Source organism: Carcharhinus amblyrhynchos, chromosome 30, assembly GCF_965287045.1.
Source record: "Carcharhinus amblyrhynchos chromosome 30, sCarAmb.v2.hapA, whole genome shotgun sequence".
Classification (NCBI taxonomy): domain Eukaryota; kingdom Metazoa; phylum Chordata; class Chondrichthyes; order Carcharhiniformes; family Carcharhinidae; genus Carcharhinus; species Carcharhinus amblyrhynchos.
Window position 1 is genome coordinate 17,875,451 of NC_137353.1, and position 22,043 is coordinate 17,897,493.

General features: G+C 49.5%; 1 protein-coding gene across 1 annotated transcript in view; it reads left to right on the plus strand.

Annotated features, from left to right (window-relative positions):
- LOC145360030 (tumor necrosis factor receptor superfamily member 25-like) overlaps positions 1-22,043 on the plus strand; it is a 41,443-nt gene that overhangs the window by 3,048 nt on the left and 16,352 nt on the right. The window contains exon 2 of the mRNA XM_080214928.1: positions 20,884-21,112. Coding sequence (XP_080071054.1) covers positions 20,884-21,112 — 229 coding nt within the window. The remainder of the gene's footprint in view (positions 1-20,883; positions 21,113-22,043) is intronic.

Below are 22,043 nucleotides of genomic sequence, written 5' to 3' on the forward strand. Positions count from 1 at the left end.
TCCTGCCTGCAGCTGGATGTGAGGACTGGCCTGGTCCTGCCTGCGGCTGGGTGTGAAGACAAGCCTGGTCCTGCCTGCGGCTGGATGTGAGGACAGGCCTGGTCCTGCCTGCGGCTGGATGTGAGGACAGACCTGGTCCTGCCTGCGGCTGGATGTGAGGACTGGCCTGGTCCTGCCTGCGGCTGGATGTGAAGACAAGCCTGGTCCTGCCTGCGGCTGGATGTGAGGACAGGCCTGGTCCTGCCTGCGGCTGGATGTGAGGACAGGCCTGGCCCTGCCTGCGGCTGGATGTGAGGACTGGCCTGGTCCTGCCTGCGGCTGGGTGTGAAGACAAGCCTGGTCCTGCCTGCGGCTGGATGTGAGGACAGGCCTGGTCCTGCCTGCGGCTGGGTGTGTGGACAGGCCTGGTCCTGCCTGCGGCTGGATGTGAGGACTGGCCTGGTCCTGCCTGCAGCTGGATGTGAGGACTGGCCTGGTCCTGCCTGCAGCTGGATGTGAGGACTGGCCTGGTCCTGCCTGCAGCTGGATGTGAGGACTGGCCTGGTCCTGCCTGCAGCTGGATGTGAGGACTGGCCTGGTCCTGCCTGCAGCTGGGTGTGAGGACAGACCTGGTCCTGCCTGTGGCTGGGTGTGTGGACTGGCCTGGCCTCGACTTCAGAGGTGTGAGGACAGGCCCAGCCTTACCTCAGGCTGAATATGAGGGCAGGTGCAGCCCTGCCTTGGGATGGGTACAAGGGCAGGCTCACTTACGCATTCGGTTGGATGTAGAGGCAAGCCAGGCCTTGCTTTGGGCTGGGTTTGAGGAGAAGCCTGGCCCTGCCTTGGGCTGGGTTTGAGGACAGACCTGGCCCTGCCTTGGGCTGGGTTTGAGGACAGACCTGGCCCTCCCTTGGGCTGGGTTTGAGGACAGACCTGGCCCTGCCTTGGGCTGGGTTTGAGGACAGACCTGGCCCTGCCTTGGGCTGGGTTTGAGGACAGACCTGGCCCTGCCTTGGGCTGTGTTTGAGGACAGACCTGGCCCTCCCTTGGGCTGGATTTGAGGAGAAGCCTGGCCCTGCCTTGGGCTGGGTTTGAGGACAGACCTGGCCCTGCCTTGGGCTGGGTTTGAGGACAGACCTGGCCCTGCCTTGGGCTGGGTTTGAGGACAGACCCGGCCCTGCCTTGGGCTGTGTTTGAGGACAGACCTGGCCCTCCCTTGGGCTGGGTTTGAGGAGAAGCCTGGCCCTGCCTTGGGCTGGGTTTGAGGACAGACCTGGCCCTGCCTTGGGCTGGGTTTGAGGACAGACCTGGCCCTGCCTTGGGCTGGGTTTGAGGACAGACCCGGCCCTGCCTTGGGCTGTGTTTGAGGACAGACCTGGCCCTCCCTTGGGCTGGGTTTGAGGAGAAGCCTGGTCCTGCCTTGGGCTGGGTTTGAGGAGAAGCCTGGTCCTGCCTTGGGCTGGGTTTGAGGAGAAGCCTGGCCCTGCCTTGGGCTGGGTTTGAGGACAGACCTGGCCCTGCCTTGGGCTGAGTTTGAGGACAGACCTGGCCCTGCCTTGGGCTGGGTTTGAGGAGAAGCCTGGCCCTGCCTTGGGCTGGGTTTGAGGACAGGCCTGGCCCTGCCTTGGGCTGGATTTGAGGAGAAGCCTGGCCCTGCCTTGGGCTGGGTTTGAGGAGAAGCCTGGCCCTGCCTTGGGCTGGATTTGAGGAGAAGCCTGGCCCTGCCTTGGGCTGGATTTGAGGACAGACCCGGTCCTTGGGCAGGGTTTGAGGAGAAGCCTGGCCCTGCCTTGGGCTGGGTTTGAGGAGAAGCCTGGCCCTGCCTTGGGCTGGGTTTGAGGACAGACCTGGCCCTGCCTTGGGCTGGGTTTGAGGACAGACCTGGCCCTCCCTTGGGCTGGGTTTGAGGACAGACCTGGCCCTGCCTTGGGCTGGGTTTGAGGACAGACCTGGCCCTGCCTTGGGCTGGGTTTGAGGACAGACCTGGCCCTGCCTTGGGCTGGGTTTGAGGACAGACCTGGCCCTGCCTTGGGCTGGGTTTGAGGACAGACCTGGCCCTGCCTTGGGCTGGGTTTGAGGACAGACCTGGCCCTGCCTTGGGCTGGATTTGAGGAGAAGCCTGGCCCTGCCTTGGGCTGGGTTTGAGGACAGACCTGGCCCTGCCTTGGGCTGGGTTTGAGGACAGACCTGGCCCTGCCTTGGGCTGGGTGTGAGGACAGACCCGGCCCTGCCTTGGGCTGTGTTTGAGGACAGACCTGGCCCTCCCTTGGGCTGGGTTTGAGGAGATGCCTGGTCCTGCCTTGGGCTGGGTTTGAGGAGAAGCCTGGTCCTGCCTTGGGCTGGGTTTGAGGAGAAGCCTGGCCCTGCCTTGGGCTGGGTTTGAGGACAGACCTGGCCCTGCCTTGGGCTGGGTTTGAGGACAGACCTGGCCCTGCCTTGGGCTGGGTTTGAGGAGAAGCCTGGCCCTGCCTTGGGCTGGGTTTGAGGAGAAGCCTGGCCCTGCCTTGGGCTGGGTTTGAGGAGAAGCCTGGCCCTGCCTTGGGCTGGATTTGAGGAGAAGCCTGGCACTGCCTTGGGCTGGATTTGAGGAGAAGCCTGGCCCTGCCTTGGGCTGGATTTGAGGACAGACCCGGTCCTTGGGCAGGGTTTGAGGAGAAGCCTGGCCCTGCCTTGGGCTGGGTTTGAGGAGAAGCCTGGCCCTGCCTTGGGCTGGGTTTGAGGACAGGCCTGGCCCTGCCTTGGGCAGGGTTTGAGGAGAAGCCTGGCCCTGCCTTGGGCTGGGTTTGAGGAGAAGCCTGGCCCTGCCTTGGGCTGGGTTTGAGGAGAAGCCTGGCCCTGCCTTGGGCTGGGTTTGAGGACAGGCCTGGCCCTGCCTTGGGCTGGGTTTGAGGAGAAGCCTGGCCCTGCCTTGGGCTGGGTTTGAGGAGAAGCCTGGCCCTGCCTTGGGCTGGGTTTGAGGACAGGCCTGGCCCTGCCTTGGGCTGGGTTTGAGGAGAAGCCTGGCCCTGCCTTGGGCTGGGTTTGAGGAGAAGCCTGGCCCTGCCTTGGGCTGGATTTGAGGAGAAGCCTGGCCCTGCCTTGGGCTGGATTTGAGGAGAAGCCTGGCCCTGCCTTGGGCTGGATTTGAGGACAGACCCGGTCCTTGGGCAGGGTTTGAGGAGAAGCCTGGCCCTGCCTTGGGCTGGATTTGAGGACAGACCCGGTCCTTGGGCTGGGTTTGAGGAGAAGCCTGGCCCTGCCTTGGGCTGGATTTGAGGAGAAGCCCGGCCCTGCCTTTGGCTGGGTTTGAGGACAGACCCGGTCCTTGGGCTGGGTTTGAGGAGAAGCCTGGCCCTGCCTTAGGCTGGGTTTGAGGACAGGCCCGGCACTTCCACGGGATAGATTTGAGGATGGCCTGGCCCTGCCTTGGGCTGGGTTTGAGGATAGACCCAGTCTTGCCTCTGGCTGGACGTGTGGTTACACAGAAACAGGAGGAGCCATATCCAATTCTGTTCTGTCTTTCAATGAAATTTTCAATGATTATTAGATAACTACATATTTGCCCCATTCCCCGTACGTTTAACAAATATCAATCAAATTCTGATTTATAGTTATAAAGTTATATAAGCCAGAATCAATATGCATTGGCTAAAATGTTTGCATTTTCTTCCACCCTTTGTACGAGAACTTTTCAGTTCCCCTCCCCTGCCCTTGAAAAGTCTGGCTCTAATTTTTAGACTATGCCTTCTCGTTCCAGACCCCAGGAATAATTCTCTCTGCCCAAAATCCATTCCCTCATTATCTCGAAAACTTTGATCAAACTATTCCTAACCTTTTGAATTCCTGCAACTACAACCCTAATTAGTGCAACCTCTCCTCATAATTCTACCTTTGGGTCCAGTTATTATTGTAATAAATTTATTTAGTACTCCCGCAATCCTTTCTAAGCTGTAGTACCTGTTACAGTTTTTCAGCTGTGGTCTGACCAGGGCCTTATGATGCTGAAACATGATCTCTACCGTTTTGTATTCTAGCCTTCTAGTTGTAAAGGCTGGCATTTCGTTAATCTTTAATTATTTTCTGTATCTGTTCCTGACATTTCAATGATCTTTGTACCTGGACCTCAACTGTTCATAGCATTTCACCATTCAGAAAGTACTTTATTCTACCATTTTTAGATGCAAGACATAACCTCATATTTACCTACATTGAAGTCTATTTGCCACAGTTTTTCCTTTTGCCTTTGAGAGTAGACTTCTATCTATGGCCTATGTTTTATGAACTGCCTATTTATAATTGCATTGTTTGCTTGTTTTTAAATTTGAAACAACATGGTATGGAAAGTATTTGTTTTTTTGGAAACTGAGAAAGCCCTGACTTAACAGAAAGTTATGAGAAGAGGGGCAAACACGAATGGAACATCTTCAGATGACAAGATACAGAGGAAAGTTTCGGACCACTGGTCTGATCATTTTGCTGCATCTACACATTTCCTCTGATCTCTGGGCAAGATTTACTCACGAGGATTTTAGGCTACTGGATATATTGCCCATTGGTGACAACTGGTGCAGTTGCCATACTAGTCCTGACATACCTTCCTACCATCCCCCAGATGATGCTACATGTGGTACATCAGCGTTTTTCTGCATGGGGTGAAAGAATACAACAGGGAGCACTTGGGCTAACAGTAATAACGAGATTATGGGAGGAATAAATTGATACAAGGAAGGGTGCCAGCCTAAGAGCAGAGTCCAAGCGCCCTAATTGCTTAATAAAATGCTATACCAGCATAAAAATTGCACCAAACAAGAAAGCACCACTGAACTATTGATCCCCACTCTTCCTACATCCATGTACACCCTACCCTCTCACAAATTTACTCTTCTGAGCTCCCATTGAGCAATGCTTGTTGCCAGGAGTTTTGAATCATTGAATAGATCCTGATGTTCCAGAGACCCATTAATCATAAACCAAACTGTTTCACACAAAGTGTGGTCAGCAATTCATCCAACTCTTGATCCTGGTCCTGGTTTGATATTTGCACTGTTTGGATGGTTTGTGAGTACACAGGTTCATGAGTCTTGCCCTCAGCCTAGGTTTATCTAGTTTACAGGAAATTTGAAACCCTGGTCTATAAATCTTCACCAATTTCCAACTAATGGGACCCAACAGAGGTACTACTGCTCACAAACAATTCAGAACTTCCAGGGGTATCAGCCCCAGTCCACGGATTTACACTAAGGCCTGAGTAATTCAGCACCCTTACTCAATGATTCCAGACATGTCATTCTCTCTCAAACTGAAATTTACATGTCAATGTTGAAGATTTCAAAACTATGCAGGGAATTGGAAAAACTGATCAAGGAAAATGGTGTACCGAAGTGAAATGTCAAAAGCAGGAGAGATGGAACTCTCCCTCCAAGAGTTAATCAAGTTGTGGAATATGAAGGGAAGTATAAGCAGGCAATGTAAATGGGATCAGGAGAAAATTGGATGTTAGAAAACCCATGTGAAGGGACAATATGTGGTGCAGCATTCCATCTTCTGAGAGTATGTAGAAATTGGTGCTGCTTTAGAGAACCGTCTTTGTTAACACGATAGGCTGGTTGCATCATGGTTAATTTCCTCACATTCTGCAGCACCAATGGGTCAGTATTTACGTAACCACTTCCTGCAGTCACTGCATCTTTGAATTGCATCACCATTAACTTTCGCAGTCCTAAAAGATCTAAATATAACCCACATTCCCTGACATACTGGGTTTTTCCTCTAATTTCAGTCAATATTTTGTACAAGTTTAGGGAACAGAAATAGATCAGGAGCCAGTGTCCTCATCAAATATACCCAGGGCAGATATAGCAAGGATCAGATACAGAGCAAAGCTCCCCCTACACTGCCACCAAATATTCCCTGGATAGCTGTAGCACACTTTACACTGTCCTAGTTAAAAACTCCTAGGGCAGGTACAGATTAGATAGTGAAGTTTTTCTAACTTTTTCAAGGTAGGTACAGAAGAGTGTAAAATTCAATCATCAGTGAATCTGATAGTTTTACTAGAATATCAACTGTTGTTCCAGCCACCATTGTTTTTTGGGCTGAATAGGTAATGTATACTGTGTACGCATTCCATTTGTGTAAAAGTGATACTTCTGTTTAAGACACTTCTGTGCCAGACAGTACACTGATTGGGGCAGCAATCAATTCCAGGATCCTGAAGTCATCCATGCTTGAAATTTTCTGAAGTTCCATCAAAGCTTCTTCAACACCACCTCCTAAACCCATGACTGGTATCGCCTTGGATGAGCAAGGGCATCAGGTGCCTGACTACTTGCAAGCTCCCATCCAAAATGCACCTTATTTGATTTGATTTGAGTTATTATTGTCACATGTATTAGCATACAGTGAAAAGTATTGTTTCTTGCACGCTATACAGACAAAGCATACCATTTATAGAGAAGGAAACAAGAGCGTGCATAATGTGGTACAGTCATAGCTGGGGTATAGAGAAAGATCAACTTATTGTGAGATAGGTCCATTCAAAAGCTTGATGGCAGCAGGGAAGAAACTGTTCTTGAGTCAGTTGATACCTCATCCTGAATTGGAAATACGTTACCATTCTTTTATTGTCGCTGGGTCAAAATCTTGGAACTCTCTCCCTAATAGCACTGTGGGTGTGCTCATAACACACAGATTAAAGCAGTACCAGAAAGCAACTCATTATTATCTTCTCAAGGGCAGTTGAGGACAGGGAATACATGTTGCCTTTCTAGCAAATCCCATATTCAGTGAATGAAATAAAAATAAAAGTCAAAGCCTAAAACAATTAATCTCTCTGAGAAATCAGTGTTTATGTAAATTACTTTGTCATCAGGATTTTGAGATTCAGAATGATACTGGGTTAATGGGTTAACACAGTAAAAAGCCTGACAACACCAGGTTTCAGTCCAACTGATTTATTTGATAGTAAACGCACAAGCTTTCGGGTTAGTCCCTTCATCAGGTGAATGGAGAGTTCTGGCCTCAGACAGAGCATATAAAGCACAGACTGTTTACAGATTACTGATTAGAATGCGAATCTTTACACCTAACCTGCTGTTCAAGTCTTGAAGTGGCTGACAATGTGAGTGGAAGGAGCACTGAACACAGGTTACAGAAATGTGTATTGTCTCCAGACAGCACAGTGAGTGAGGTTTTGCAAACCCAGGCAAGTGTTGGGGGTTACAGATAGTGCGACATGAACCCAAGATCCCTGTTGAGACCGTCCTCATGTGTGCGGAACTTGGCTATCAGTCTCTGTTCAGCGACTCTGTGCTGTTGTGTGTCGTGAAGGCCGCCTTGGAGAATGCTTACCCGAAGGTCAGAGGCTGAATGCCCGTGACCACTGAAGTGTTCGCCAACAGGAAGGGAACAGTCTTGCCTGGTGATTGTCGAGCGATGTTCATTCATCCATTGTCGTAGCGTCTGCATGGTCTCCCCAATGTACCATGCTTCGGGACATCCTTTCTTGCAACGTATCAGGTAGACAATGTTGGCCGAGTTGCAAGAGTATTTACCATGTACCTGGTGGACGGTATTCTCACGTGTGATGATGGTATCCGTGTCGATGATCCGGCATGTCTTGCAGAGGTTGCTGTGGCAGGGTTGTGTGGTATTGTGGTCACTGTTCTCCTGAAGACTGGGTAGTTTGCTGCGAACAATGGTCTGTTTGAGGTTGTGTGGTTGTCTGAAGGCAAGAAGTGGGGGTGTGGGGATGGCCTGGCGAGATGTTGGTCCTCATCAATGATATGTTGAAGACTCCGGAGAAGATGTCATAGCTTCTCCGCTCCGGGGAAGTACTGGAAGTACTGGACTGGATCTTGGGTTCATGTCGCACTATCTGTAACCCCCAACACTTGCCTGGGTTTGCAAAACTTCACTCACTGTACTGTCTGGAGACAATACACATCTCTTTAACCTGTGATCAGTGCTCCTTCCACTCACATTGTCGGCCACTTCAAGACTTGAACAGCAGGTTAGGTGTAAAGATTCGCATCCTAATCAGTAATCTCTAAACTGTCTGTGCTTTATATGCTCTGTCTGAGGCCAGAACTCTCCATTCACCTGACGAAGGCACTAACCCGAAAGCTTGTGCGTTTACTATCAAATAAATCGGTTGGACTAAAACCTGGTGTTGTCAGACTTTTTACTGTGTTTACCCCAATCCAACGCCGGCATACCCACATTAATGGGTTAATGCATGGGTGAGGACAGTAGGGTTGAAGTGCGGTCAGGTTTGAGGTGAGGATCAAGGTAAGTGTAAGGATAGAGCGAGCAGGAAGTTGGTGAAGATAGACTGGTGAAATTTCTGGGGGGACTATGTTTGATAAATGGATGGGTGGGTTGGTTTGTCTGACTTGATCAGCCTCTGTTTTCTATAAGACAAGCGCCTCCCTATGTTAATATGACAATTGATTTCATAGCAGATGATCAGTGAAATAACCTTTCGCTATCCAGCCTGACCTTTCTATGGAAACTGCTCAATTGCGCTGGATGCTAACACAGCATGCAACTAAGATAGCTATGTGAGCTGTTTTCCCATGAGGGAAACTCCTATTGGCCTCAATACCTATGGAATGACACGTTCCTGCTCAAAATCAGCTGCAATGCCCACTTGGATGGAGGGGTAAAGCTTTTTAACTTCAGGTAAAAGAGCTGACGCTGAAGGACTGGAGCCCTGAGTGAGTCAGTGCCTGCCAGAGAGGAGGGGGTTGGTTTGTTGAACTACAGCAGTGAGTCAGACATCAATACACAGAAAGAGATTGCACATGAACATCTCTGACTGTAAGTGTATATGTGATGATAAGGTCTTTGCAACCCTGTGTTAGGACAGAAACCCACGCTGGAAAGTTCCTTGACCTAATTTATTGAGAGTGTGTTAAACAGATGTCTGTAGTTGGGAGATAGCTCAAGGGCCTTGTTTCAATGACCCTCGCAGCCCGGGATGGCAGGACTATAAGTTCCAGCTCATTAGGAAGTAGGCAGAGGATTGGGGTGGGATGTTTGAGAGTGGAGGATGATTTCACTGGACAAGAGTTACATTTCCTCTTGCACCATCTGTCCTATGGTACCACACGGAGTCACACTCCAATACTTCACCCAAAATGTGTGAACCTTGGGAAATGTGATAGTTTATCTAACCTCAAAGCCAGGCACAATCCTGTGTCCACTCAGGATTTGTGGTCACATATTTTCACACAGTGAGATCACTGGATCAGTAACAAAAAAAACTGAAGTTGTCCCCCTAATCCAACCCAATTTTAGCCCCAAATGACATTGGATGAGATCAACTAGCTTAGCACAGGCCAGAAATGGAGCCTGGATTGTAATAACACACTGGGTGAAGTCTTTACTGAAGGAGATAGGTTGAATCGAAGGCTCCCCATTTACAGATCTCAGCTGTGACAAATATGAATGATATCAGTTGAATAGCCCTGTTTGCTTCAAACACACAAAGAGTTCAGCCGCAAGCAGCTCAATACAAGAGGCCAAACATCCAGCCCCTCAGGCCTCGCGATTCACTCAGCAGATCCCCTCCACCCCCCATCACACAGCAGGCACGCCACCCTTGAGCAACTCCAACAACTGCTTCTTCTTCTCAACTCACTGTCCTCTGTTTCACCATTCCTGACAGTTCTTTAATAAAGAACAATACAGCACAGGAAACAGGCCCTTCGGCCCTCTAAGCCTACGCTGCTCATGCTTCCAACTACACTATTCGTTTGTATCCCTCCATTCCCAGTCTGTTCATGTGGCTATCCAGATAAGTCTTAAACAATCCCAGTGTGTCTGCCTCTACCACCTTGCTTGGCAGTGCTTTCCAGGCCCCCACCACCCTCTGTGTAAAATACATCTCTCTGACATCTGTGTTAAACCTTGCCCCCCTCACCTTGAACCTGTGACCCCTTGTGTTCGTCACCTCCGACCGGGGAAAAAGTTTCCCACTGTTCACCCTATCTATGTCCTTCAAAAATTTTATACACCTCTATTAGGTCGCTCCTCATCCTCCAAGGAGAACAACCCAAGTCTACCCAATCTCTCCTCATAGCTAAGACCCTCCATACCAGGCAACATCCTGGTAAACCTTCTCTGCACTCTCTCCAAAGCCTCCATGTCCTTCTGGTAGTGAGGCGATCAGAACTGGACACAGTATTCCAAATGTGGCCTAATTATGTGCATCTTGTCCCCCTCAAGTGTGCATACACGATTGTATGGTATTTTACTTGTTCCATGTTCCATAATGCGTGTTGAAAAAAACTGCAGACCAAGAGATTTAAAAGGGAACTTTGGTTTTTGAAAATAGATATGATTCATAGTTTCAATTCTTGGGCATAATTTATTTCAATTAATATGGGATGAATGAGGAATTATGAAGACATATAAAATTGGAAGCAGAAATGGGCACACATTTATATTTCAGATCAATTCACAGATTTATATAAGGAATATTTATATAAGGATCTAGTGTTTGAAGCACTAGAAACAACACTGGGATTGAGACTGAGCTTGTAGTTACAAAGCAAGACTTGCATTTATATTGCACTTTTTACATCCTCAGGATGGCCCAAACCACTTTACTGCCAATGAAATGTGTTTGAAGTGTAGTCATTATTGTACTGGAGTAAACACAGCAAGTTTACCAGGAACATGATAATGATTAGATAATCGTTAGACATTAGCTATGAGATAAATATTGATCAGGACCCCGGGGAGAACTCTCCTACATTCCTTCAAGATTGCGCTGTGGAATCTCTTGCATCCATCTGTGAGGGTAGATGAAGTCTCAATTTATTATCTCATCTGAAACAGTATCTTCAATAGTGCAGCACTCTCAGTGTCATCCCAGCGCCAATGCAGTGCTCCCTCAGCACTGTCTCCACAGCCCATGGAGCATTCCCTCAGCACTCCCTCCACAGCCCATGGAGCATTCCCTCAGCACTCCCTCCACAGCCCATGGAGCATTCCCTCAGCACTCCCTCCACAGCCCATGGAGCATTCCCTCAGCACTGTCTCCACAGCCCATGGAGCATTCCCTCAGCACTCCCTCCACAGCCCATGGAGCATTCCCTCAGCACTCCCTCCACAGCCCATGGAGCATTCCCTCAGCACTCCCTCCACAGCCCATGGAGCATTCCCTCAGCACTCCCTCCACAGCCCATGGAGCATTCCCTCAACACTGTCTCCACAGCCCATGGAGCATTCCCTCAGCACTGTCTCCACAGCCCATGGAGCATTCCCTCAGCACTCCCTCCACAGCCCATGGAGCATTCCCTCAGCACTCCCTCCACAGCCCATGGAGCATTCCCTCAGCACTCCCTCCACAGCCCATGGAGCATTCCCTCAGCACTGTCTCCACAGCCCATGGAGCATTCCCTCAGCACTGCCTCCACAGCCCATGGAGCATTCCCTCAGCACTCCCTCCACAGCCCATGGAGCATTCCCTCAGCACTCCCTCCACAGCCCATGGAGCATTCCCTCAGCACTCCCTCCACAGCCCATGGAGCATTCCCTCAGCACTCCCTCCACAGCCCATGGAGCATTCCCTCAGCACTGTCTCCACAGCCCATGGAGCATTCCCTCAGCACTGTCTCCACAGCCCATGGAGCATTCCCTCAGCACTCCCTCCACAGCCCATGGAGCATTCCCTCAGCACTCCCTCCACAGCCCATGGAGCATTCCCTCAGCACTGTCTCCACAGCCCATGGAGCATTCCCTCAGCACTCCCTCCACAGCCCATGGAGCATTCCCTCAGCACTGTCTCCACAGCCCATGGAGCATTCCCTCAGCACTCCCTCCACAGCCCATGGAGCATTCCCTCAGCACTCCCTCCACAGCCCATGGAGCATTCCCTCAGCACTCCCTCCACAGCCCATGGAGCATTCCCTCAGTGCTGCCTCCACAGCCCATGGAGCATTCCCTCAGCACTCCCTCCACAGCCCATGGAGCATTCCCTCAGCACTGTCTCCACAGCCCATGGAGCATTCCCTCAGTGCTGCCTCCACAGCCCATGGAGCATTCCCTCAGCACTCCCTCCACAGCCCATGGAGCATTCCCTCAGCACTCCCTCCACAGCCCATGGAGCATTCCCTCAGCACTCCCTCCACAGCCCATGGAGCATTCCCTCAGCACTCCCTCCACAGCCCATGGAGCATTCCCTCAGCACTCCCTCCACAGCCCATGGAGCATTCCCTCAGCACTCCCTCCACAGCCCATGGAGCATTCCCTCAGCACTCCCTCCACAGCCCATGGAGCATTCCCTCAGTGCTGCCTCCACAGCCCATGGAGCATTCCCTCAGCACTCCCTCCACAGCCCATGGAGCATTCCCTCAGCACTGCCTCCACAGCCCATGGAGCATTCCCTCAGCACTCCCTCCACAGCCCATGGAGCATTCCCTCAGCACTCCCTCCACAGCCCATGGAGCATTCCCTCAGCACTCCCTCCACAGCCCATGGAGCATTCCCTCAGCACTGTCTCCACAGCCCATGGAGCATTCCCTCAGCACTCCCTCCACAGCCCATGGAGCATTCCCTCAGCACTCCCTCCACAGCCCATGGAGCATTCCCTCAGCACTCCCTCCACAGCCCATGGAGCATTCCCTCAGCACTGTCTCCACAGCCCATGGAGCATTCCCTCAGCACTCCCTCCACAGCCCATGGAGCATTCCCTCAGCACTCCCTCCACAGCCCATGGAGCATTCCCTCAGCACTCCCTCCACAGCCCATGGAGCATTCCCTCAACACTGTCTCCACAGCCCATGGAGCATTCCCTCAGCACTCCCTCCACAGCCCATGGAGCATTCCCTCAGCACTCCCTCCACAGCCCATGGAGCATTCCCTCAGCACTCCCTCCACAGCCCATGGAGCATTCCCTCAGCACTCCCTCCACAGCCCATGGAGCATTCCCTCAGCACTCCCTCCACAGCCCATGGAGCATTCCCTCAGCACTCCCTCCACAGCCCATGGAGCATTCCCTCAGCACTCCCTCCACAGCCCATGGAGCATTCCCTCAGCACTCCCTCCACAGCCCATGGAGCATTCCCTCAGCACTCCCTCCACAGCCCATGGAGCATTCCCTCAGCACTCCCTCCACAGCCCATGGAGCATTCCCTCAGCACTCCCTCCACAGCCCATGGAGCATTCCCTCAGCACTGTCTCCACAGCCCATGGAGCATTCCCTCAGCACTCCCTCCACAGCCCATGGAGCATTCCCTCAGCACTCCCTCCACAGCCCATGGAGCATTCCCTCAGCGCTCCCTCCACAGCCCATGGAGCATTCCCTCAGCACTCCCTCCACAGCCCATGGAGCATTCCCTCAGCACTGTCTCCACAGCCCATGGAGCATTCCCTCAGCACTCCCTCCACAGCCCATGGAGCATTCCCTCAGCACTGTCTCCACAGCCCATGGAGCATTCCCTCAGTGCTGCCTCCACAGCCCATGGAGCATTCCCTCAGCACTCCCTCCACAGCCCATGGAGCATTCCCTCAGCACTGTCTCCACAGCCCATGGAGCATTCCCTCAGCACTCCCTCCACAGCCCATGGAGCATTCCCTCAGCACTCCCTCCACAGCCCATGGAGCATTCCCTCAGCACTCCCTCCACAGCCCATGGAGCATTCCCTCAGCACTCCCTCCACAGCCCATGGAGCATTCCCTCAGCACTCCCTCCACAGCCCATGGAGCATTCCCTCAGCACTGTCTCCACAGCCCATGGAGCATTCCCTCAGCACTGTCTCCACAGCCCATGGAGCATTCCCTCAGCACTCCCTCCACAGCCCATGGAGCATTCCCTCAGCACTGTCTCCACAGCCCATGGAGCATTCCCTCAGTGCTGCCTCCACAGCCCATGGAGCATTCCCTCAGCACTCCCTCCACAGCCCATGGAGCATTCCCTCAGCACTCCCTCCACAGCCCATGGAGCATTCCCTCAGTGCTGCCTCCATGGCCAGTGAAACACTCCCTTTCTATTCCCCCAGCACTCCCTAAATACCGTCCTCTCCAACATTTGTTTGGTGGACGTGTGTGTCTGAATTAAATGCCATGATGTGGGTATGCCGGCGTTGGACTGGTGTAAACACAGTAAAAAGTCTGACAACACCAGGTTTTAGTCCAACCAATTTATTTGATAATATACTCGCAAGCTTTCGGGTTAGTCCCTTCGTCTGACAAAGGGGCTAACCCCGAAAGCTTGCGAGTATATTATCAAATAAATTGGTTGGACTAAAACCTGGTGTTGTCAGACTTTTTACTGTATTAAATGCAGCAGTGGGACTTCAACCCTCAGCCCCAGTAGTAATAAGCTACAACTTGCTGAGTTAGTACTATAGCATGTTGCTGTGAAGCAGCTTGTGGCACAGTCTGCCACTGACTCTGCTTCCCTGTCAGTGACACAGCCCACTGATATTTTCCATTGCTGACATTTTTTTGATCAGCTGACCAATCATGATGTTGCCTTTTTTTCGTGAGTTACTGACAATCTGGGAACTGTTACGTAGATTACGTAGTCCATGGAAACATCGGGGGTTTCCAGCAGTCAGAGACTTATAGAATGATAAATGGACTCGACCCACATATTCTAGGTCTCCAACATGCTTCCTCACATTGTTCATCACCTTCCATTCAGCACTTCTGAGAAATTGTTAATCAGTTAAACTACTTCTTGACTAGTACACTGCAATCACAGAAACATGGTTTGGTGTTTCCTGAAACACTTTCAAAGCCCCTTTGAAATGGGCTGGGGCAGCTGCCACATTAGGCAACTGCTCTAGATCACTGAAGTGACAGAGAGTGGGGCTTCTGTGGCTGAATCTGACTGTGTACTCTCAGTAAAATCAATCCACCAACCTACATCCTCTTTACTGAACAACACACTTTGGAGCAAGTGAAGTGCATGCAACATCCTGGTCTCACCAACCCGTAGCATCGCTGCCATGAAATGGGGTCATGGGAGACAAATGGCAGTGTGGGGGGTGGTGGGGGGCGGGGATGCGGGATTCACCATCCTTATTCGTCACTAGTGGGAATCCCAGCATTCTGCTGAATGGGGCCTAAAATGGATTCCTAGCAGGCGTCAAATCCATCGACATTCACCGTGACCATCCTGACCAATCAGGTTCCTGCCCAGTCTGGTTGATTACACAGAACCGCCCATTTGAATGTAATTAGTGCTCTTGGAGCCCGATTCCAATCCCTCCTGCCATTCACCCACCTTCCTAGTGGGATCTGCACTGGCCAGGCTTTGCTGCTGGTCATTGTGTATTGTGGACCTGGCCTGGTGGACACTGAGGGGAGAGCAATTATAGTGCGTATGTGCCCTTCTGATGAAACCAAGATATAGAAAGTGAGCCCACAAAGGGTCCTGGGAGTTGGGTGCTCTCGGGCTGGGGTCTTGAAGTTGACCTCAGCACTATCCTCTGGGATGGGAGTCACGTGGCTTGCCTACCCTTTCTAGCCCTGGGAACCTGAAGATCATTCTTGGCATGGTGATTTCAGGCATCTCTCTGATCATAGTCTTCATTCTGGTGTGTAGACTGTGAAAACTTTGAAGTGCGCTGGTCACTTTAATCTCCATACCCCAAGACACCTGGCGGGCTTCCAAATTCCAGCAGCATTGCATCTGGCTAAACGCAACATTTATTTCAAGTCTCTGAGCTTTCATAGAAAGCTCAAAGCATTTGAAATCCCTTCAAGCCCTTTAAAAGCAATTGTTTCATTCAATTTTATTCTACACTTTTTAACATCTTTGAATGACAGACTAATGATTTTTAGATAGCTTTGTTTGTTGATTTTTCCCTTCATGGTTGAATGCATTTCAAGTACTTCCATTGTTCCTAACTGCAATACTTACTGAAGAGGAACTGAAAGCATTTAGCTGCTTTTGAAGTTGCTTGCAGCTGTAAGCACTGGCAGGAGGGGATATAGGTGCTGTACATTAATCAGATCTTGCTATCTATTAACCAGGAGGTACAGATGTGATTGTATGTTGGCTTGAACTACAGATTTTGTTGGACATTAGCCACGAGTAGTAGCATTGCTGTATTTTAGCAGGGACTAAAGGTGTTGCTGTACATTAGCCAGAAGTACAGATGTTAATGTATGTTAATTGGAAGGACAGATGTTGCTTTATATTAACCAGGAATACAGCTGTTGGTGTGTGCTAGCTGGGATTACAGCAGTTGGTGTGTGCTAGCTGGGATTTCAGGTGTTGATATGTGCTAGCTGGGATTACAGGTGTTGGTGTGTGCTAGCTGGGATTTCAGGTGTTGATATGTGCTAGCTGGGATTACAGGTGTTGGTGTGTGCTAGCTGGGATTTCAGGTGTTGATATGTGCTAGCTGGGATTACAGGTGTTGGTGTGTGCTAGCTGTGATTACAGGTGTTGGTGTGTGCTAGCTGGGATTTCACGTGTTGATATGTGCTAGCTGGGATTACAGGTGTTGGTGTGTGCTAGCTGGGATTACAGGTGTTGGTGTGTGCTAGCTGGGATTACAGGTGTTGGTGTGTGCTAGCTGTGATTACAGGTGTTGGTGTGTGCTAGCTGGGATTACAGGTGTTGATATGTGCTAGCTGGGATTACAGGTGTTGGTGTGTGCTAGCTGTGATTACAGGTGTTGGTGTGTGCTAGCTGGGATTACAGGTGTTGGTGTGTGCTAGCTGGGATTACAGGTGTTGGTGTGTGCTAGCTGTGATTACAGGTGTTGGTGTGTGCTAGCTGGGATTACAGGTGTTGATATGTGCTAGCTGGGATTACAGGTGTTGGTGTGTGCTATCTGGGATTACAGGTGTTGGTGTGTGCTAGCTGGTATTACAGGTGTTGGTGTGTGCTAGCTGGGATTACAGGTGTTGGTGTGTGCTAGCTGTGATTACAGGTGTTGGTGTGTGCTAGCTGGGATTACAGGTGTTGATACGTGCTAGCTGGGATTACAGGTGTTGGTATGTGCTAGCTGTGATTACAGGTGTTGGTGTGTGCTATCTGGGATTACAGGTGTTGGTGTGTGCTAGCTGGGATTACAGGTGTTGATATGTGCTAGCTGGGATTACAGGTGTTGGTGGGTGCTATCTGGGATTACAGGTGTTGGTGTGTGCTAGCTGGGATTACAGGAGTTGGTGTGTGCTAGCTGGGATTACAGGTGTTGGTATGTGCTAGCTGGGATTACAGGTGTTGGTGTGTGCTAGCTGTGATTACAGGTGTTGGTGTGTGCTAGCTGGGATTACAGGTGTTGGTATGTGCTAGCTGGGATTACAGGTGTTGGTGTGTGCTAGCTGGGATTACAGGTGTTGGTGTGTGCTAGCTGTGATTACAGGTGTTGGTGTGTGCTAGCTGGGATTACAGGTATTGGTATGTGCTAGCTGGGGTTACCGGTTTTTGGTGTGTGCTAGCTGGGATTACAGGTGTTGGTGTGTGCTAGCTGTGATTACAGGTGTTGGTGTGTGCTAGCTGGGATTACAGGTGTTGGTATATGATCGCTGGGATTACAAATGTTGGTGTGTGCTGGCTGGGGTTACAGGTGTTGGTATATGATAGCTGGGATCAGAGGTATTGGTGTGTGCTAGCTGGGATTACAGTTGTTGGTATATGATCGCTGGGATTACAGGTGTTGGTGTGTGCTATCTGGGATTTCAGGTGTTGGTATATGATAGCTGGGATTACACGTTTTGGTGTGTGTTAGCTGGGATTACAGCTGTTGGTATATGATCGCTGGGATTACAGGTGTTGGTATATGATCGCTGGGACTACAGTTGGTATGTGATCGCTGGGATTACAGTTGTTGGTATATGATCGCTGGGATTACAGGTGTTGGTGTGTGCTATCTGGGATTTCAGGTGTTGGTATATGATAGCTGGGATTACACGTTTTGGTGTGTGCTAGCTGGGATTACAGCTGTTGGTATATGATCGCTGGGATTACAGGTGTTGGTATATGATCGCTGGGATTACAGGTATTGGTATATGATCGCTGGGATTACAGGTATTGGTATATGATCGCTGGGATTATAGTTGTTGGTATATGATCGCTGGGATTACAGGTGTTGGTATATGATCGCTGGGATTACAGGTGTTGGTGTGTGCTAGCTGGGATTACAGGTGTTGGTGTGTGTTAGCTGGGATTACAGGTGATGGTATGTGCTAGCTGGGATTACAGGTGTTGGTGTGTGCTAGCTGGGATTACAGGTGTTGATATGTGCTAGCTGGGATTACAGGTGTTGGTGTGTGCTATCTGGGATTACAGGTGTTGGTATGTGCTAGCTGGGATTACAGGTGTTGGTGTGTGCTAGCTGGGATTACAGGTGTTGGTATGTGCTAGCTGGGATTACAGGTGTTGGTGTGTGCTAGCTGGGATTACAGGTGTTGGTATGTGCTAGCTGGGTTTACAGGTGTTGGTGTGTGCTAGCTGTGATTACAGGTGTTGGTGTGTGCTAGCTGTGATTACAGGTGTTGGTATGTGCTAGCTGTGATTACAGGTGTTGGTGTGTGCTAGCTGGGATTACAGGTGTTGATATGTGCTAGCTGGGATTACAGGTATTGGTATGTGCTAGCTGGGGTTACCGGTTTTTGGTGTGTGCTAGCTGGGATTACAGGTGTTGGTGTGTGCTAGTTGGGATTACAGGTGTTGGTATATGATCGCTGGGATTACAAATGTTGGTGTGTGCTGGCTGGGGTTACAGGTGTTGGTATATGATAGCTGGGATCAGAGGTATTGGTGTGTGCTAGCTGGGATTACAGTTGTTGGTATATGATCGCTGGGATTACAGGTGTTGGTGTGTGCTATCTGGGATTTCAGGTGTTGGTATATGATAGCTGGGATTACACGTTTTGGTGTGTGCTAGCTGGGATTACAGCTGTTGGTATATGATCGCTGGGATTACAGGTGTTGGTATATGATCGCTGGGATTACAGTTGGTATGTGATCGCTGGGATTACAGTTGTTGGTATATGATCGCTGGGATTACAGTTGTTGGTATATGATTGCTGGGATTACAGGTATTGGTATATGATCGCTGGGATTACAGGTGTTGGTATATGATCGCTGGGATTACAGGTGTTGGTATATGATCGCTGGGATTACAGGTGTTGGTATATGATCGCTGGGATTACAGGTGTTGGTATATGATCGTTGGGATTACAGGTATTGGTATATGATCGCTGGGATTACAGGTGTTGGTATATGATTGCTGGGATTACAGGTGTTGGTATATGATCGCTGGAATTACAGGTGTTGGTATATGATTGCTGGGATTACAGGTGTTGGTATATGATCGCTGGGATTACAGGTGTTGGTATATGATCGCTGGGATTACAGGTGTTGGTATATGATCGCTGGGATTACAGGTGTTGGTATATGATCGATGGGATTACAGGTGTTTGTATATGATCGCTGGGATTACAGGTGTTGGTATATGATCGCTGGGATTACAGGTATTGGTATATGATTGCTGGGATTACAGGTGTTGGTATATGATCGCTGAGATTACAGGTGTTAGTATATGATCGCTGGGATTATAGTTGTTGGTATATGATCGCTGGGATTACAGGTGTTGGTATATGATCGCTGGGATTACAGGTGTTGGTATATGATTGCTGGGATTACAGTTGTTGGTATATGATCGCTGGCATTACACGTGTTGGTATATGATCGCTGGCATTACAGTTGTTGGTATATGATCGCTGGGATTACAGGTATTGGTATATGATCGATGGGACTACAGGTGTTGGTGTATGATCGCTGGGATTACAGGTGTTGGTATATGATCACTGGGATTACAGGTATTGGTATATGATTGCTGGGATTACAGGTGTTGGTATATGATCGCTGGGATTACAGGTATTGGTATATGATCGCTGGGATTACAGGTGTTGGTATATGATCGCTGGGATTACAGGTATTGGTATATGATCGCTGGGATTACAGGTGTTGGTATATGATCGCTGGGATTACAGGTGTTGGTATATGATTGCTGGGATTACAGGTGTTGGTGTGTGCTATCTGGGATTACAGTTGTTGGTATATGATCGCTGGGATTACAGGTATTGGTATATGATGGCTGGGATTACAGATGTTGGTATATGATCGCTGGGATTATAGGTGTTGGTATATGATCGCTGGGATTACAGATGTTGGTATATGATCGCTGGGATTACAGTTGTTGGTATATGATCGCTGGGATTACGGGTGTTGGTATATGATTGCTGGGATTACAGGTATTGGTATATGATCGCTGGGATTACAGGTGTTGGTATATGATCGCTGGGATTACACTTTTTGGTGTGTGCTAGCTGGGATTACAGCTGTTGGTATATGATCGCTGGGATTACAGGTATTGGTATATGATCGTTGGGATTACAGGTGTTGGTATATTATCGCTGGGATTACAGGTGTTGTTATATGGTCGCTGGGATTACAGGTGTTGGTATATGATCGCTGGGATTACAGGTGTTGGTATATGATCGCTGGGATTACAGGTGTTGGTATATGATTGCTGGGATTACAGGTGTTGGTATATGATCGCTGGGATTACAGGTGTTGGTATATGATCGCTGGGATTACAGGTGTTGGTATATGATCGCTGGGATTACAGGTGTTGGTATATGATCGCTGGGATTACAGGTGTTGGTATATGATCGCTGGGATTACAGGTGTTGGTATCTGATCGCTGGGATTACAGGTGTTGGTATATGATCGCTGGGATTACAGGTGTTGGTATATGATCGCTGGGATTACAGGTGTTGGTATCTGATCGCTGGGATTACAGGTATTGGTATATGATCGCTGGGATTATGAGCTGGGACTATAGGTGTTGATGTGTGTAATCTGTGAGGAAAGGTGGAAATATACTCAGTTCTTTAGGAATAATGAAGAATTGCAGACTAACACTCAAATTCTCCAATTCCCAGGTTTCTTCCTTGATATCTGTTTCTGGAAGCTTCAGTCATTGCACAACAGATGCCTCCTGGGGTCGATCACCAACAGAATGGAACATAACGGAAATTATTAGGAAGGACAAGCATATAGGAATTTGGAAAGGTGGAGAGCATAGGCGAAGAAAGCGGACCGCTGGCCATTGTAAAGACAACCAACATAAAGATTCACACACATCATTTTGCTGCAAGAAATGCCCAGCCGGTTAGTCCTTCTCTACACTCTAGAGCCATACAATGATGTAGCATTGCAGGAGGCCATTCAGGCCATCATGCACGACAGGGCTATTCAATAATTGTAGTCCTTTTCCCTTTCCCCAAAGTTCTGTAAATATTTTGGCTTCAAATATTTATCCAATTCCCTTTTGAGTTATTTTTGAGTTAGGTTCCATCACTTTTTCATTCCACATTGTAATAACCTGCTGCGTATTATTTCCCTCATGTTGCCTCTGATTCTACAGGTATATTAAGAGCAAAAGGATAGTAAGGGATAAGATTGGTCCTCTTGAAGATCAGAGTGGTCAGCTTTGTATAGAACCAAAAGAAATGGGAGAGATATTAAATGGGTTCTTTGCATCCGTTGAATATAAAAGTAGGGAGGTCTTGCTGCAGCTGTATAGGGCATTGGTGAGGCCGCAGCTGGAGTACTGTGTGCAGTTTTGGGCGCCGCACCTGCGCAAGGATATTTTGGCCCTGGAGGGAGTGCAGAGGAGGTTTACTAGGCTGATACCGGAGTTGAGGGGATTGAGCCATGAGGAGAGGCTGAATAAACTAGGCTTGTACTCGTTAGAGTTTAGAAGAATGAGGGGAGATCTCATTGAGACGTATAAGATGATGAATGGGATGGATAGGATAGAGGTGGAGAGACTCTTCCCGCTCAAAAAAGACACTAGGACTAGGGGGCACAGCCTCAAGATAAAGGGGAGGCGGTTTAGAACGGAGTTGAGGAGGAACTTCTTCACTCAAAGGGTGGTGAATCTCTGGAATTCTCTGCCCGTTGAAGTGGTGGAGGCTGCCTCGCTAAATATTTTTAAGAAGCGGGTTGATGGGTTCTTGATAAGAGAGGGGATTAAGGGTTATGGGGAGAGGGCGGGAAAGTGGAACTGAGCCACAACAGATCAGCCATGATCTTATTG